Source organism: Falco punctatus (assembly GCF_963210335.1).
Source record: "Falco punctatus genome assembly, chromosome: 7".
NCBI lineage: Eukaryota > Metazoa > Chordata > Aves > Falconiformes > Falconidae > Falco > Falco punctatus.
In genome coordinates this window covers 23,569,769-23,588,013 of record NC_137587.1, presented here as the reverse complement: position 1 = coordinate 23,588,013, position 18,245 = coordinate 23,569,769, and the positions used below count along the sequence as shown (strand labels likewise).

At 36.1% G+C, this 18,245-nt stretch overlaps 1 protein-coding gene across 3 annotated transcripts in view; it reads right to left on the bottom strand.

Moving 5' to 3' along the window:
- Positions 1 to 18,245, bottom strand: part of TTBK2 (tau tubulin kinase 2) — a 113,157-nt gene that overhangs the window by 14,678 nt on the left and 80,234 nt on the right. For all 3 annotated transcript variants that reach the window (XM_080397673.1, XM_080397674.1, XM_080397675.1), the window contains 4 exons: positions 16,964 to 17,180; positions 15,355 to 15,566; positions 13,593 to 14,196; positions 7,583 to 7,831 (listed from right to left, as the gene is read on the bottom strand). In XM_080397673.1, coding sequence (XP_080253799.1) covers positions 7,583 to 7,831; positions 13,593 to 14,196; positions 15,355 to 15,566; positions 16,964 to 17,180 — 1,282 coding nt within the window. The remainder of the gene's footprint in view (positions 1 to 7,582; positions 7,832 to 13,592; positions 14,197 to 15,354; positions 15,567 to 16,963; positions 17,181 to 18,245) is intronic.

Sequence of the window (18,245 nt, the reverse complement as noted above, 5' to 3'; positions counted from 1 at the left end):
CAAATTAACAAGACAACTGGGTTTTCACATTCTTTTATGTGATAGGTATCTTTTGAGGATAAAATACACAGATCTGTGTGTACAGTCTTACTTTAAAACTTATTAATCATGGCTTAATTTCAGTATTTTTAAAGTATCTTCCCTTTTCAGTTATTCCTACACCACTTACAAGGTAGAGGAAGATTTTTTTGTTGTTCTAACATAAACTTTTGTCCTCAAACATCCAATAGGGCAGATAATGATTGCTCTAAAAGTAGTATCTTTAATTGTGTTTAGAGAATGACTGTCATTGTAATAAGTGGCTAATTAGTTTGGTAATGTGACTAAAACAAGTACTCATGTAATTTGAAACTGCTATATAGTGCATAAACCAATTGAAGAATATTCTCGACATTTACTTATATTGTTGGAGAACTGGGAAGCAGTGGTGCTTCCAGGCTATTACTTCATAACACTCACACAATACTCCTGCCATATACTCCTATTAAAAATGGGCCAGTATTGTAATATTTTTCTTGAAAACCACAGAAACAGGCTTTTTCTAACAAAGAAAGCATGAATTTGCCTTAATGAACAGTTCAGAGATGTGAGAAGATGGCAACTAAAGCCTATTTCTACCTTCCCATCTCATGCTATTATTTCCTTGTTTACAGAAACTGAATTCCTACCTTACCATGGCTATTTTCTAAAGTCACAAAAGTTCTAGAGATGAAGAACTATTTTCAGAAGCTTGCCCAATTGGAGACTTTTTCCTCTGGGAAGTTGGAAACTACCGATTCCATGAAGACTGTGGTTTTAGTATGAAAGCCGGTGAATAAGTATATATTTATAATGATATAATATAATATTATTATAAAATATAAATAATATTATAGAATTAGAAATAAATATTATAATATATTTAGCATTTCTAAATCTAGATTTTGTAAAACATCTAACAATCTTCAATAGGATGTGAATTAGTTCTCCATGAGAGGTTATGTTCAAGCATATTTAGGGACTGTGCTGCTCAAGTATACTTAGGTACTCTGTTAAGAAGCACAATACAACACCACAAATGAGAAGGTTCCTCCTCTAATAGAGGAAACATTAAATATGAAGTGACATTTATTTTTTAATTAATGGTGCAACCACTTTTGGTATATAAAATGCAGTTAAAATATTTTCATTTTATTGTTACTATTATTACTGTTATTGTTATTATCATAGCTAATAATGATGTAAGCATCTTTAAGTAAACCTTGCTTTGTTTCAGCAGCTAGCTGTGAGAAATGTATTAGTATATATTTTTCTTAGTTTAGAAACAATTTTTACTACATTTGATCTTTTTGAAGCTAAGCTCTACGTTAATATCTGTCCCTACAGAGAGAATACCTGCAATTTTAAGAAACAATAAAAACACAGGCTAATACTTCCTCAGGAAAACCCTGAACTCTCATTTTCAAAGCCACACTATACCTTTTACACATTAAGGGCCAGTACTTGGGGGGGTTTGGGGCTTTGGGTTTTTTTTGGTTTTGTTGGTTTGTTTTTTTAACCCAGTATCTCCTTTGGAAAATTCATTTGAAATGCTCTATTCTGAACCCAGGTTCAATTCAAGTAAAGAGTCTCTGTCATGAAAAAGAGACTCAATCACATAAAACTTGCTTTTATGTGTAACAACAGTGGGGTCTGGCTACTACTGTTTAGATTAATACTGAATATTCCTCTGCAACTTATCAATTCCAATAAAGGGTCATCACAAAGTATCGGTAATTCACATGTTACTGTTGTGCTACATTTATGCTTCAGTTTTGCCATTTACACTGTATTTTTGATTTTTTGCAAAGGTAAAAGTATGTTTCATGTTCTAACAGCAACATTCTTTAAAAAAGCAGCTCCAGCAACACATTAAAAAACCAACCATATCAAAATTAAGTCTTCCTGACTTGTGATCCTCCAGTCAGATAGTGAATCCACTCATTTGTATGTTGAAATAAATTAAATCCAGTTCTATCCAGTTATAAGACTGGCACTACGTTAGCACATTGCCCACAGTTGTGTTATGTTTGCAAGGGAGAGAATCTGTGAACACTAAAATTTCTATGGATGAGTCAAACATACCAGAAAAACTGATGAAACCCTGCAAGTATAATTTTAATACACATGCTAATTTCAGATGAATTAAAATTACTGTACACATAAAATTTAATTTTCAATCTTGAAATCCAGATTAAAATTTTCTTAATATCTCTCCTCAGAATTGTCAGGATCTATTTGAAAGCATTATGGGTTTTCTCCTGCCCACAGTGCACTACCACCAACAGTAGTTGTAATTCACATAAAGAACTAGCTGCTTTCAGTTTGCTTATAAGCATGTTTAATAGATATCCTTTAGAGAAGACAGACCTAGAGATAAGCATCTTATCTATACTAAGAGTCCTTCTCTTTTCTTACAGTGTCTTTTCATATATTCTGTCCTCTGCACACAAGGTTTTATAGTCACAAAGTTTACAGACACAAAGATACGATTAGAATCCAGCTTATCTTTTAAAAATGAAATACCTAGAACTTTTGGGAGCCTGTTATATTACATAGCCTTGCCTCTGTGAACAGGAGTGATGATAAATGTAAAAGCACACCTCCATGAAGCAGTTATAACACGGCTGATTCCATCCAAGCACTCAAGTGATCTACAGTATAATACATGTTGCAAGCTCCTTAAAAATACTTACAAAGGCACCACCAGTTTGTTCTGATTCTGTTTTGGTTGCTAGCCTGATTACTAAGATTAGATACGCCAATAAGGGAGTATCACTTTAGCCCATCTGTAAGCTGTCTACATATATTCTGTCTCTAGAAGCTGCCTGAAAGCAGCCAGAAGAGCTCCACATTTGTAGCTAGGTAATATGTAAACACATCCCTGTGGCTCATGTAGAGCAACACTGTAGAGTTGCCCAATACTAGAAATTTTAATAATAATTTGAAACTGAACTGATTTTCAAAAATCACGTTGTGGCAGTTAAGAAATATTAGAGACCCCCACAGAGCACTTGTCCTAATTTTAGTTGTTTCCCTATTTTGTCTACTCCTTCCCTATGACAGACCTATCTAACCAGGACAAAATGCTAAGATGCTGACACATTCACAAACTCCAAATAAAGATATTTTTTTTCCTGTAATTCTAGTTGGACTAGTATTATATGTGATTTTAATGACAGCAGGAAAAAGATTTTAAGAGATAAATACATCTTAACTGAAGATTCTCTTATGGATGGACAATATCTGCAATTATTTATATACAATATTCATTAATTAGATCAATTATACCTTAATTACATGAGAAATAATCATTAGTCCTTGGCCATTACGCTCTGAATTGTAACCACCTACTTATTGCAAGAATATTACTGCATGAATTGTCATCATGGAAACAATTATTGACACCAGAGTTGAGCAGCCCTCCATGGCAAATCCCACAGACCATTTAGCTTTCCTGAATTATCTTTACTTATTCCAAGTTAATGGAATTATGATGCTAGAAAAATGTAGTAATTCACATATGTTTGGGATAAGATTTTTTTTAAAAAAAATAAAAATTGGCCACTTCAAGGACAGACAAGAACAGATGAACCATGTGGTTATCAATTTTGGGAATCTTAAAAGTACTGTGGATTCCAGAAGACATGGACATTTTAAACAATTATCAACTTTTTATTGGTTCTTTTTTTCCTACATGATCGGTGTATGTGGATGCTGTTACCAAGGCTAATTTATTGTCCTGACCTTCACTATGACTTCTCTGCTGCTTCTGAAACCTGCAGAAAAATGACCAAGAGTGTTCTGTCATTAAAAATGGATGTTCTCTCTACAGGCAACACACTATTTGAAAAAAACCAAGGCATTTATACTGACTGCTTGTCCTCAACCGTTTGTTTCTTATTTTACAACGTGTGAAGTTTCCATTGAAGGAAAAGCTACCCTAACATGGTGTAATTTTTAATTCTTCTTTATACCAAAGGCAGATCCTAACAGACATGAAAACTTCAAGTTAATGCCGACACCAAAAATAATTTTAAAAGAACACTGTAACAAGAGAGGAGCATCTTTAGGGTTTTGTTTGTTTATTTGTGGCTCTAAAAGGGATTGTTAAATGTGAAAACCAATGTAAACGTTCATCTCTTGCTATTGCAGACTAGTGAAACCTGCCAAAACTAGTTCATAAAAAATGGCAAAATTTACAACATTTACGTGCACTCCTGGCTTATAAACCTAAAACATCCAAAATAAAGTTACAATGATAAAGGATATGCATTCTTTCTCTAAATACCCCTTGAACACGTCAAGAAGTCTTACCTTATTCTTCCATAGGTCCCTGAATTCCAGTGAGATGCTTAAAAATTAAGGTAAATTTTTCAACTCAGATCAGTATATTATTTCTCATCCTGGATATGAATATGATGGTTTGCATTTCCATAGCATCTTGTGTGGGAAGATTTCAGAGCACTTTGTAACTAATAACATGTCTATATAGCTACAAAATAATTTTTAAAATGTTCCAGTAAGGTAGAAATTTCAGAAAATTAAGACATAAAATATTTGTGTAAGTGCCAACTAATTTCAACTGCTTAACCTGAGACACACAGATTATCCTTCCCTAACACAATGAATAACCACAAAATCATTAGATTAAAATTAGTCCCCTTGTACATGTCCCATTAAGCACATTCACAAAATGAAAATATGCCAGCATGACCAAAAATAAAAATAAAAAATACAAAATCCACCTTTGTTAAGGGCTGAATTTGACTGTATAGCAGCCAGTTTACAAGTATTTTAGCTGGCTGCTGTGGCTAGAAGGGGTGCTTACTATCTTATTGAAGAACTCAAGCTGAGAAACCACAGAGATCAACATCTGAGACCACTTATTTTGATTGTTTCTCAAGACACAGTTACACATTTAGCACAACGTCTACCTAAGCAGTCTCTTCATACACAGCCCTGGCCAGTAGTTGCTGCCATCACATCACCTTTTCCATTGGCCTCACACAACACGCTACGCAGTCCTCTAATGAGCAGAGTTCAGAGAACTTACCTGACTGAAAAATTCACAGAAAGGAAAAGGTTATGTTTCAAGAGGATTTGCCGTACAATTTGACCATGCTACAGAGGCACATGACGCTAATAGCCCTCTAGCCCCACTCTTCAGATTCAAGTACAGTCAAAGCATTCATTCTGGTTTTTGTCAGCTCTAATGCTGCCAGGCTCTTCTATGCTGCAAGCTGAGTAAATACAGAGAGTTGAAGCAAAATACTTCAATTCTTTTACATAACATATATATGGCAAGAGAGCAGTTCTCTATCATATGTCTTATATTGTAAAGGTAAACCGACATCCCATACCCTCTCTGCACTAGGGAGCACGGAATATACAGAAATTTCATGACCTCCTCTATCTGATGTCAAACTAGAGGGAGGTGGGCTATAGCTTCCGAACCCTCACTCATCAACAATGAGGAGAGAAAATCCCTTTGCTTGATTTCAGGAACAAATGTATCATTTTTTATTTTTTAATACAGGAAACTAAATTCAACAGCACAGATCCCTGACCTCTGCAATTCATGAGTTATGAACATTGAACCAAATTGCAAACAGCATGAAATACACAAACATATATTCAGTACCAAATATTTATATAGAACAATATAGAATTACATACAAATTATTTTTAATATTAAACTAGAGAAAAGCTTTAGCTTATTAACATGCATATTCATCTTTCAGGCTGCTGGAACTTCCAGTTTGCTAAATACCTAACATTACTGCACTGTAGAAAAGAGAAACACTTGAAGAAGTATTTCAGTGTTTCAGTAAGCCATGAAGTACACGAGGCCTTCATTGTTGGAATGAACTAAAGAATCATGTGCTTGTAGTTTCCATAGTAAATGAAAAACTGGAAGTTAAATCCTCAACAGTCAGGAGTTTCAAAACCACAGCTTGAAAAGGAACACAGCAGTCATGGACTTACCAGGTAAAAAGAAAGAGGAGGCTGAGAATGCTACATGTAATCCTCACTCCACTCAGTAGCAGCAGCACCTGACACAATACCAGTTCTTTTTCACATGACAAGGAAGTGTATCACTTTGCAGCCCATATTAATATTGCAGCTTTATTCATTTGTTGGGTACTAAAGAAGCCAGAGAAGACCCTCTCTGCCAACCTACTTCCTTTGAGTATTTAAATCATACATATACAGGCAAAAAAAATTTAGAGGCCATTTTGCATCCTGGGATACAAACTAATCCTGAAAAATACTGAAGCTTAACTTTTCATGAGTTAATTTCTTCTAAGTCCTTTGCACTAGTCAATATGTCAGTCATCATGAAGAATGTGGTATTTTGGTATCTCATAAAGTTCACAGTAATGAACATCTGGGAGCTACTCTTTTTCCATTTCCATACATCGAGGACAGAACTGTTTTTTTTATATTCAGATAAAAAGCAGCCAGGAGTTGCTGGAAAAAAACACTGCTTTTTGAGTTAACAGACAAAATGTTGACACTAGCTGCTTTGTTTGCCTTGTTATCACTCAACACTGATCCTGTGGAAGTTTGAAAGAAGCTAATGTTGATGGTTACTTTTAATATCAATACTCCTGTGCATGCTTCACTGAAAAAAAAGAAGTCTATATAAATATAGAAATATTTATACTGAAAAAATACATTAGAAATAAAAGGCACACAAAATATAATCCAAATGAAATATTAATGGTAAAATGATGATGATATGTTAGGGTCTTATGCATTAATGCTATGTCATACTGTTTTACCAGTCAATGCAAGCTCATGCTGCTTAGCAAATTTCAGTATTTTTGTGACTAACAGACAAATTATGATTAACTTCAATTATGATTCTAAGCCTTCATCTTTCTCATGTTGAAATGAACTGTGAATACAAAACTATGAGAAGTCCCCTTTCTCTAGTGACATTTTCATTAGCTATGACTCCTGATAATTGCCATCTTTGCTTTGTATACTGCAAGCAGTGGAACAATTCATTATTTGTTCATTCCCCAAGTAGCAATTCCACTATCTCTAGATATTTTTCCTCACATTAAAATGATTTAAGGTAGTCCAAATTTTAATATGTGTTCCTCATTCAAAATCCACCTGGTACTGATTATAGGAACACATAAAAAAAGTGAGATTTTAATCTTAGTTTTGAAAGAAGCAACAAACTTTTCCAGAATTTATAATCCTACCTTTTTCAACAGAAAATCCCTCTGAGGAAGTGAGTCTATCTTCCAGAACATCCAGAGAGGGCTGATGCTCCAGACCACAACCTCCTTAAATACTCCTCTCTCTCTAATATTACCTCTTCTAAGTGGGACAGTCATCTTTCTCATAGAGTACTCCTGACTCTAGTCCTGGACAAGATCCATTCTTATTCCCCAACTTGATCTTTCAAAATATTTTTTTGGATGTTGGGTATAGCAGTATGATTAGCATATGCCTACTACTGGACTGTGCAGAGCAACTGAAAATGTTAAACTTTGCAGATGACTGCTAAAATGCAGTCACTTTTATGAAAACAAGGCTTATTCACCTGCTGAAGTTGTGCTTTTGAGATGCAAATGGCAGGGGGGAACTTGTTGCCACAGGGAATGACTGGAAGCTGCCTACGACCAGTTGAGCGGGAGGAAGAGGAGTGGCTCTCAGCTGACTGACTCCTTGGTAAACCAGCCTCTTTCAGAGGGTCCAAGTGGATGGATAGATAGGCTATAGGGCTCATGGTGCGGAGGATGGGACTTGAAATTCTTGGAGTGGAGAAATGCAGCGCATGAGATGAGTTGAGCTGTGAGAACAACATGGTGGGGAAGAAAATAAGGTTTATAAATCAATATTTTAATAATTCTTGTTTATGTCTTGCCTAGATACATTTTCTTAGAAGACCATATTCACAAGTTCCTCACAGGTTAAAAGCTGACAATTTAAGAGGCATCTTAAGTCTAATCTTCACATTTTCCATCAATTTTTAAAAATCAAGTATCAAAATCAGAAGTCATCATCCTTTCTCTAGCTGGTTCCTACCTTCAGTCAATCAGTCAGTAAAAATCTAGGGCATATTTAATAAACTAACATAGTCTGTTCCAAGGGCATCGTGTACACAAACTAATTGATTGTTGACTGGTCCTTGCAAATGCTTAGCACATCCCTGCAACAGCATTGTTTTCTGAGATGACTGTATTTTTAGCACATACACCCACTGCAGGGTTTAGAAATGTGACTGTGTAACTACAGCTATAGCAGCACATATTAAGAACTATAGCTGACAGGATTAATCAGTAAGATTAGTACTAAATAATTTTGATGAAATATCCCAAATATAGGATTGAACTGGAAGGATACGCTGGCCTGAAGAATCCATGAGCGATTGCTTCATATTGAAGTACATCGCTCAAGCATTTAGAGAAAAGGGAAGAAAAAATAAAGACCAGGAGCTGCAAAGTGTTCCAAACTAATCATTTTAGAGAAAGTACATTTTGAAATTGGTTATTGATGATTCTAATAAACCTACAGCTTTGACATACAACTCTGAAACGAACTGATCTTTTGCAAGACCTTTTCCAGTGCTGAATAAGTATCTGGTGGTGACACATCCAAATACCTGCAAATGAGATCGCTATATACAGCTTGCAAGCCCTTCTTCCAAGTATATTTAAACAAAACCATGAAGACTGCAAAAAGTTTCCATATCTCTAATCTTCATGAAGGTGATTTTCTGTTTCCTACCATGGTATTTGCAATTCTATGTGTCTTGGAAACAGAGCACCTATCAAGCATTTTAGTATCTAATGAAAAGGTATTTTGAACTGTCTCAGTCCTAAAGCTTTAGTTTCCATAATGCATAGCTGTCTCTCAACTAGAAAAAAATAGGAAAGAGTATTTCCAGTATCTCACAAATGCATCAACCGAGAACAGAAGGTACATGAAAATTAAACAACTTAGAATTCAGAAATAAATGGAAATTTAAGAGCAAGTTTTTGATAAAACTTAGTACCTCAATGTACAAAAATATTCATTTCAGTAATATTTCTAAATAATAAAAATAAATAGATCCATACAATCAAACCTCTTTTCTAACCATGTGTGCACATGTGTGTGTGCGCGTGTTTGTGTGTATATAAATACATACACACACACACACGCACGGTATTAGGTTGTCAACAAAGTTTGACCAGAGCAAACTATAGTTTAATTTAAACTGAAGATAAAAATGGAATTAGCTGTTACATATTCTATTACTTCAATGCCATTATAATTTCTTTGCTGAAATATCTCCTTGACAAATATACATTGCAAAGTTTTGTGCATGCATTGTGTGGAGTTCACTGCAATTCAGTAGAATCATAGAATCACTTGGGTTGGAAAAGACCTTTAAGATGATGTCCTAGTTTCGGCTGGGAGAGTTGATTTTCTTCTCGGTAGCTGGTGCAGTGCTGTGTTTTTTGTTTGTGATTTGGTGTGAGAGTAATGTTGACAACAGATGTTTTTAGTTGTCACTAAGTAATGTTTATACTGAGTCAAGGACCTTTCAGTTTCTCAGGCCCTGCCAGCCAGAGGGCTGGAGAGGCACAAGAAATTGGTAGGGGCCACAGCCAGGACAGCTGACCTGAACGAGCCAAAGGGATATTCCATACCATAGAAGGTAGTATAGTATATAAACTGAGGAGAGTCGGCCGGGCCTGCCAACTGGCTGCTCAGGGACTGGCTGGTCACTGGTCAGTGGGTGGTGAGCAACTGTATTGTGCATCACTTGCTTTTTTACCCTTCCCTTTGGATTTTACTCCTCTCCCCTTCACCCTCCTTTTCACTATAATTGTTATTATTATTGCTGTGGGGTTTTCCCCTCTCCTATTTTATTTTATTCAAATCATTAAATTGTTCTTATCTCAACCCTCGAGTTTTGCATTCCTTCCTGATTCTCCTCCCCATCCCTCTGGGGTTGGGGGCAGTGAGTGAGCTTGATTTCTGGCTGGGGTTAAACCGCAATAGGTGATCAAGTCCAACTGTTAAAACCTACAAACACAGTAAATTACTGAGGCCATGATTCAACAACACAGCAAGTCCAGCTTTAGGCTCTTAGTACCAGCTCAAGGAAAATTAAACTAGAGCTGTATGATGTAAAGTGCTGCTCCAATATAAATTCACCACTAGTCTAGATCAGTTCTAATTCTTTTGACAGATTAATGTTATACCACCAGATATTACAGTAAATCAGGTACTGTCTGTCTTCCTGCAGCCAAAGTCAACACAGAGCCATCAGGAAAGCGTGAAGCCAGCATATACACCTTAGCATGCTCTGAATAGATCAACAGGAACGTGACCATGCGCCCATGACAGAGCCAGATCAAACTGGTATTTGCTGGTAGCACACAGAATCTGTATTGCAACTGGAAAACCATGACTGCTAACATGAAAATTAGTTCTCTTACCTGCAGAGTTTTTTTCATAATAGATAGCATAACTTGCTCTATCTTTTAATGCCTGAAACTTGCTCATCTCCAAGCCAATAACTTCTCCCTTATTTTTTGAGTTCAGTTTTCCTTCCTGAACTGCTACAACTTAACATTGCCATTAGAATGCTGATGCTGCATGAAACGGGTAAGAAGTGATATTATCATCAATAACAGGAAGTCCGTGTACACACAGTTTCAGGAAGAACATTTACCTACAAATGGGAGGACTGCAGACCAGCAATTTCTTTTCTCCAGGAGAAAATAAAATTATGGGTGAGTATATGAAACTTTAGTTTCTCATATAGAAACATCCTTGCTACTACTTACTACTAAAATAGTGAGCAATAAAGCCCTGAAAGAAAGAAGAATCATCAAAGTAAAAATGAAAAATAAAAAAAATTATATAAAACAGGAAAACTATTTTATTCATTCACCATTGAAGTAATTGCTTGCATATTTAACAAACCTATTAGAATAAGCTCAAAGAATGTAATTCATCATACTTTCTCCTAAGTGACAGTGAAGCGCATCACTAGAAATCCGTATGGGAGGCATACTCATAAGCATGATGACCGTGAGTGGTGACATCCTACAGTTTCAAACCATTTGAAATGAGTAAACGGTTTCACAAATTATATTAAGCTATTATACTACTAAAATTTCAACATGTATTTTTAACGCCTTTTATCAATACTTAAGTAATTTGATTTATGGTCCTAACCTTACATTCTTGGATCCCAACCTGCTCTTAGTAACTGGTGCAATATCATTAAATCAGCACAAAAGTAAAATACGACCCTTCACCTATTACTTGTATTGTCAGGAAGGCACTACCTAGATAAAATTACTAAAGAACAAGAACATCTGATCTGCAAACAAGAATCCCATTCAAAGAACAGTTTCAGGTGGGTAAATGCTTTGAGGAAGAAGAAAAAGGACTCTGCCAAACAGCTCCTAAAGGTCACCAGGTCTCTGGAACAGACAGAAATACTGTATGAAGAGGCATATGTATACTGTCTCCCTGTGAAGTGACTAGGACACTCACCTAAAAGAACAGCTAGGTTCCAGTACCCATCTCAAGGAATATTTAAGTAACTTTTATGAAGTGCAATACCACCAACGAAGGACAGAAAGAACAATTGGCCTCCAAATATCTTCCTGGACTTTCAAGGGCTAATGAAGTAGAGGGAATACTACCGCAAATTGGCATTACAGTTGGAATAGACATACTGCATAGACATACTCTGTTCCCAGTTTCTAAATCAGCCAAATAATTTGTTTTCTTTATTCCCAGTTCTATTTATTGTTTCAATTCCACATGACGCACCTTCAAAACAGTAAGCTCCTTCCCGCCAGTCATCTTGCCCTCACAGCACTACTTGCTCTTCCAGGATAATATAAATCATATTCACTCTCCCCATTTTTGAGGTCATGACAAATATCCCGTACCTGCTTGCAAAGCCAGACTAAATTATAATCTTACCCCAGTGTCTACTTCAACCAGTGTTTCTTGCAATACATCCTGTAATTTGTTGACCTTGTTTATAACTATTGCTGCTCCCACGCTTAGAAGCTTCTTCCTTTCCAGATATTGTCCATTATTTGCACTGCAGTGCATGATGTTTATATCACCTCTACTTTCAGTTTTAAGTAAAATAGCTGTTTCCCCAAAAAGAGCCAAATTTGTATAAAGTGGGATAGTGCATTTGCACACAAAATTGAAAGCTGTTTTTTAATAGCTTTCAAAATAAACACACCCAATAATTAGTATTTTGTACAAGACTGTGTTGCTCTTTCTTGTCTGCTTTACTAAAACTGACATTAAAATACAAAAATCAAACTGAAATCAACCGAGCAATTTAAATTAATTTTTAGTCTTTAGAAGTTTTTAACCAATCAAAAACTTAACGCAACTAATATTTCAACTTAAATCTCAAAAATCTTCTGTTGTTTAATACAGTTCTGTATTTTGAACTTATTATATTCCTTAAACTGCGTAATTCACAAAGTGACTATAATCTTGTATGAAAGATACAATCTTGTATTTTCCAGAGAACATAGGTGTATTTGAAATTTTATTGTACAGCTATAGTTAATTACGTTTTCACCGTATATTCCACACTTTATAATAAATGAGTGTAGGTGACAAGTTTCGTTTTCTAATGAGCTGGCTGTAACCTTCACAGGAAGTGGTGGTAAGTGAGGAAGAAGTACAGCCAGGTTTCTTCGCTCAAAGGAGCTTGAAAGAATTGCCCTTTATATCATAATGACACAATTTCTACTCATAAAAGGGGAGAAGCAAAATCAGGAGCTGATGCCAAATCACTTAATCGTTAATTTCACTTCCTCCTTCAGTAAAGTCAGTGACAAAAGAAAAAAAGTAAATGTTCAAAAACTGTAGAAATGAGAATTCTTTAGAAAAGATGCAGAAACACAAAAAAAAGAGGATGCAATGGAAGCAAACCAATCTGTCTTAGTGAAGAGAAAATTCTGGGAGCAAAGCAGCGGCTGCAAAAATATCTTGGAAGTCAGAAGTAGCAACTATTTATAAAAGCCAACAAGTTGTTTGTAAAAGAACCACTAGAAATTTCAGAAGAAACAAATGGAATTCCAAAAGAAAACACTACATCGATGATGGTGAGGAGCAAGTAACTCTGGTTCTTTGATTTCAGCCATTTAGGCTTTTCCTGAAACACGTGAAACATTGTAGCAGTGCTTTACACATTCATTGTCATCGTACATTTCTGTACTGCAAATGTAAATATATATATTTGCATGTGTATCTCTCACTGATTAGGAATCAAAGCATAAGGAGCTTGTTTGTGTGTGTACATATATATATATATATTTTTTTTTTTTGATTGAGGCTAGTTCTGTGGAACATACCTGCAGAACTAATAGCCACCGCCATGAGAGAATGTAAACACTCATTAACAGAACATGGAAGATCACTCCTCAAGAATCAAGTCCCATATCTGATGAAACTAGGAATTTCTGCTACACTACTGTATTTCAGTCACAGCATTTTGCCTTACTGTCTCATCATGTAATTCTGAATAAAGAGAGGTTTAATAAAACAGCAGCCATTTCTCTTACCGGAGTGAGTGCTCCTTCTGCTTGAGCTTCCATAGGACTTGTAGGGGTGGCTGCAAGAAGCTGTCCAGCAGCTCCAGACAGAAGTTCCAATTTATCTGTAAGCTGTTCGGAAGCAGCAGGATGACACTCCATGGCTAGAACAAACTCCACCCCTGAGGTTTGGTTCTTGGCATGGACACTGTTTCCTGCCCAACCACCCTGTCTGGGCTGTTCTTCTGGAGGGGACTCCTCTAGAACTTGTAGTACCTCTGGCTCTTCATCTGAGGGACTTCCAGTTGTTTTGTGACCTAAAGCTTCATTTGTCCTGAAGTCCTGCAAGTCCCGTTCCTTATCTATTATCACCCATTCCTTAGAATCAACCTCCTGCCTGCAGGAACTTAAGTTGACCGCTACAAATCCATTGCTAATAACACCATCAACATGTTCTGGAGAGCTAGCTGACACAGGTTTTGAAGCATCTGGAAGGTATTCTTCATCATAGTGCCAAACATGGTCCATACGGGCAGTTACAGGAGCAGGAATGGGTGTTTTCTGAGAAAGAGGAGGAACAGCAGCAACAGGAGGCTCTGCCGCAGCATTCAAGTCTTTCTGCATCTTCTCCAAACTTAAGAAAAGAAGATAATATGTGACTTAGTTAAGAATGAATTAAATTATTTCAGTAGAGGAAAACTAGACATATGAAAACTTGTTGTCATATTTTAGAAGAATCTACAATGGTTGAAAAATCCACAATTTGAGACAAATAACTCTGATGTCAAGTAAAAATGGGTGGATGGTCTTAGAAATTTGCACACATTGTAAGTGTAATTGTAATCTATCATGTTGTATTGTAAATGTAATTACCAGAAGGGAGCATAGTGAGTGGATATCAGCTCAGTGGTGAGGCTACCACCAGACGCCCACTGGACTGAATTTATGCTACAAAGCAGAGATTCAAAGCAGAACAGAAGAAACAGATGTCTCCAGCAGAAGTTAGTAGATGCTTTCAAGACCAATGTTATTGATTGTTTTGATTCCTTACTTGGGCTTTGCATAACTTGCTTCATCAAACAAATTCCTAACCCTCCTATGACATATTTAGAAAGGTTTTGCCACTGTTAGCATCTCAGCTGTCTTCCACTGTCCCCACTCAGCCTCTGCTTTTCAGCTAGATTTCACTGTGTCCTTCTCCCCTTATTTTTTCTACATATAAGCAAACTGATTGAACCTGTTCTCATATATCTGTCTCTCTCTGCCTTTAATTGCCATTTTTATTTTAATTCTATCAAGACTTTTTTAATGTTGGTGCAACACCTTTGGGCATAACTAAACCTGCTGCATGCAGACAGACTTCTAACTTCGTAACTCCACTTCTTGTAAACTGTCCTTATTTCATATAATCTAATTCCATGTTACCTCTACTGAGCACCTGATGTCATCATTTTTTATTTAGGATGAGTTGTACTGACTGTCAAGAGTATCCCACCGAAGAAAAAGGTAATAAATACCAGGGTTAGACCAATAGGTCTTGAAATAAAAAATTCTCAAGTGTGGAAGTCCAGCTTTAACTGTATACCAGCACTAATCTTTTTTTAAAGAAGCTGCCAAGTGGTAACATCCATTATCCAGACACATTATGAACATAATAAATACTTTGCTGTAGCTTGCATAAGCATAACCCAGTAGCTCCATTCCTGGTTTTCACACAATAGAAGAAAGATGACAGTATCTTAACCACATATTCTGAAAAGATCTAAGCATAAGAACAAAATAATTTCTTTACCAGGTCTCAAGAAATTTATCAGTATCTGGCTTAGACTCCAATGTCAGGCGCTTCTCCAGTTCAAAGCTGTGAATTGAACGTAACTTTCGCACCAGTGGGACATCTCTGTCTAGCTGGGTGGTCTCTGAGCGAACACGAATTGGAGAACCAAGACTTGGTGCGTTAAGCATTCCGTTCACTGGCCCATGGCTGTTTTCTTCCTCTGTGGCAACCTGTTCAAAAAGTAAAGTAAAAATATAACTTACTAGGAGTGTCAAAACAGAGGAAGACAAGGTACTACATGGTGGACACCATCCAGGTTTTTAGCCTGTGACAAGCCAATTTGTGTTTGGAATGGTCCTTAAGTTTATGCCATAGTTAATGTACTTTAGATATGCTCTTCAGCACACACCTACAACTGACAAAATACTAGTAATATACTAGTTCTGGGTAGGTCTGAGAACAAGAGTTCCAAAAGCCTAATAATACACTTAAATTTACTCTGATATTTCATATTGATCTCTGAAATTTTCTTTAATAATGGTCTGAAACCTGACACTTGGTAGGTTCTTCGGTCTGCTTTATACTCAAGTGCTCTTATTAAAAAGAAGTTAGCTTCTAAGCTGTCTTTATGATTCTCTGGACCATGTAACACTGTTATACACTAAATCTACTAGATATTTCTGTGACAGAACTGTTTTAGTTAAATCGCATTACACCTTGTACACTGACTAGTTACGATGTAGAGCTGGGAAATCACAATCATCCTTAGTTTGAACAGGTATAGCTAATAGAAATTGCCTTCGTTTAAACCAGAATAATCATCTTTCTCCCTCCTTGGTAAAAAACAAACAAGTAAGAAAATTTGAAAATAGACACCATGCCATATTCTCTCCCACAATGTTTTTTTTTCTAGTAAACAAGAAGTAACAGCCTCAAACTAGACAGTTCTCCTAGCTAAAGAACATTTCAGTACCAGATTCCTCTTCATGTAATAAATATGTTTATATAATGAAACAGGGCTATATTTGTCAGAATATAAAATCTTGTGATTGTGAGCAAGGGAGACAGGAATCATTTCTCAGAGACTACTTTTCAAAATAAAGCAGCATTCCCTTCTAAAGACTAGCCAATGAACCACTCTGGATCAGTACAAAGGTATCGTATCTTATGGACGCAAAACCACCAAGTGAAGTAAATGGACACTGCCAATCACACTGCCAACCTGTCAATTGAAGAATAACATTAAATTCAGTTTTGTATATTCAATATCTGACTGCCACGCATGCAAGATGCAGGAAATTTGCTTTGCTTTCATTCAGTGATTCAGAATCAAAATTGTGTCTGAAGAACATGAATATGAATAAACTGCAAAGAATCTCAAATTATCAGCAATATACCATTCATCATAAAGACCTGATAAAGTGACACAAGGCCCAAAGGCTTGTCTGCTTGTTCCAGTACATAAGTTGCTCTAATAAAATGTGTTAGCTGTACCATAAATCTCGTTTTCTTAGACCATTCTGGCTAATCGATATTAATAAGACTGCATTATTTATTATATCTTATGTGCACTATGAGGACAGGAAACTGTTCAAAGGTGGCATACACAATGCAGAATTGCAAGTACCTTACAGATCCCTAGTTTTATTTTGTTTCTGTTTGCATCCATTTCTTCCCAAACGTCTTTCTCCTGAGGACGCTGATGCCCAGGGGATCCAGGTAGTTTCTCTGGTGAGACACCAACTGGAATACCATTCTCTCCATCACTGAGCTGTTCATCAGGAAACACCTCATCTGTGTTTTCTCGCAGCAGATCTCCTGGGATAGGAGTGGCATTGGCAATTCTACAAAAGTAGTTTAAAAAAAAATGGAAAGGTAAAAATTTTGAGACTCTAATGTGTTTCTTGCAATTATTTTCTAGTCTATTAAAAGAAAAAAACCTTTCAAGTAAAAGTATGCTTCTGTAGAAAACTAAATCTTTTAAATTATTTAATATAATACCCCCTACTTCTTGGCTTTCACAATTCACATTTCTTTAATTTAGGCACATAACAAAAGGTGAAATGAAAACCCAATCACTTAAAAGCTGTTTTATGAATGTTTTTGAAGTAACTTCTCAGCAACTTTGTAACAGATCAAGTCCAGGCTCAGCTACGCTCCTGATTCTTCTACACATATTTTTCTATTAAAAAAACCCGAATGGGCAACTTTCATAATATAGTTTCCCCCAAAATTTGGTAGAAAAACAAAACATACTGTGTAAGGAAGACAAATCACTCAGCAGACTAAATTTTTAAACAGTTTTAATCACTATACTTATAAGCATAACACTAACAGGACATTTTAATTGAAGTTCTGTAGTACCATTGACTTGGGGCTAAATAGGGCTAAGGCTTAGCTTAGTATTCTGAAACTGAAGCAACGCTGTATCTAAAAAATGAATGGTTGGGAGGTCAATTAAAAGTCATTTCTTTATAGCCACCAAAATTGTTAACCGCAGCCAAGACTATTGATAACTCCTATGTGATGCTTAGTGTGATAATGGGGCTGAATCCTATGCAAAATCCCTGTCAACTTCAGTGTGTTCAACAGCGCACACTGTACACCTGTGTAATATTAACACCAGTTAAAGTCTTGACTGACATTTATTTTAACTTTTTTTTTTTAATTACCTTGAAATACTGGGAATTCAATACATTCTACATGAAATTCTAGCTATTTTCAGCCTTACTACACTGTCAAAACTCCCATGTCACGACCTTTGTGACTCTTGGATAAAAAGCTGATCTACTCAAGGCCCAGAACAGGCACAAAATGTTCCTTCTCATCCATAAACATTTCTTCTATTCTCCAGTTTCCTGAGATGAGTATGGGTATTACTAAACATCACATCTCATTCAACTTAATTA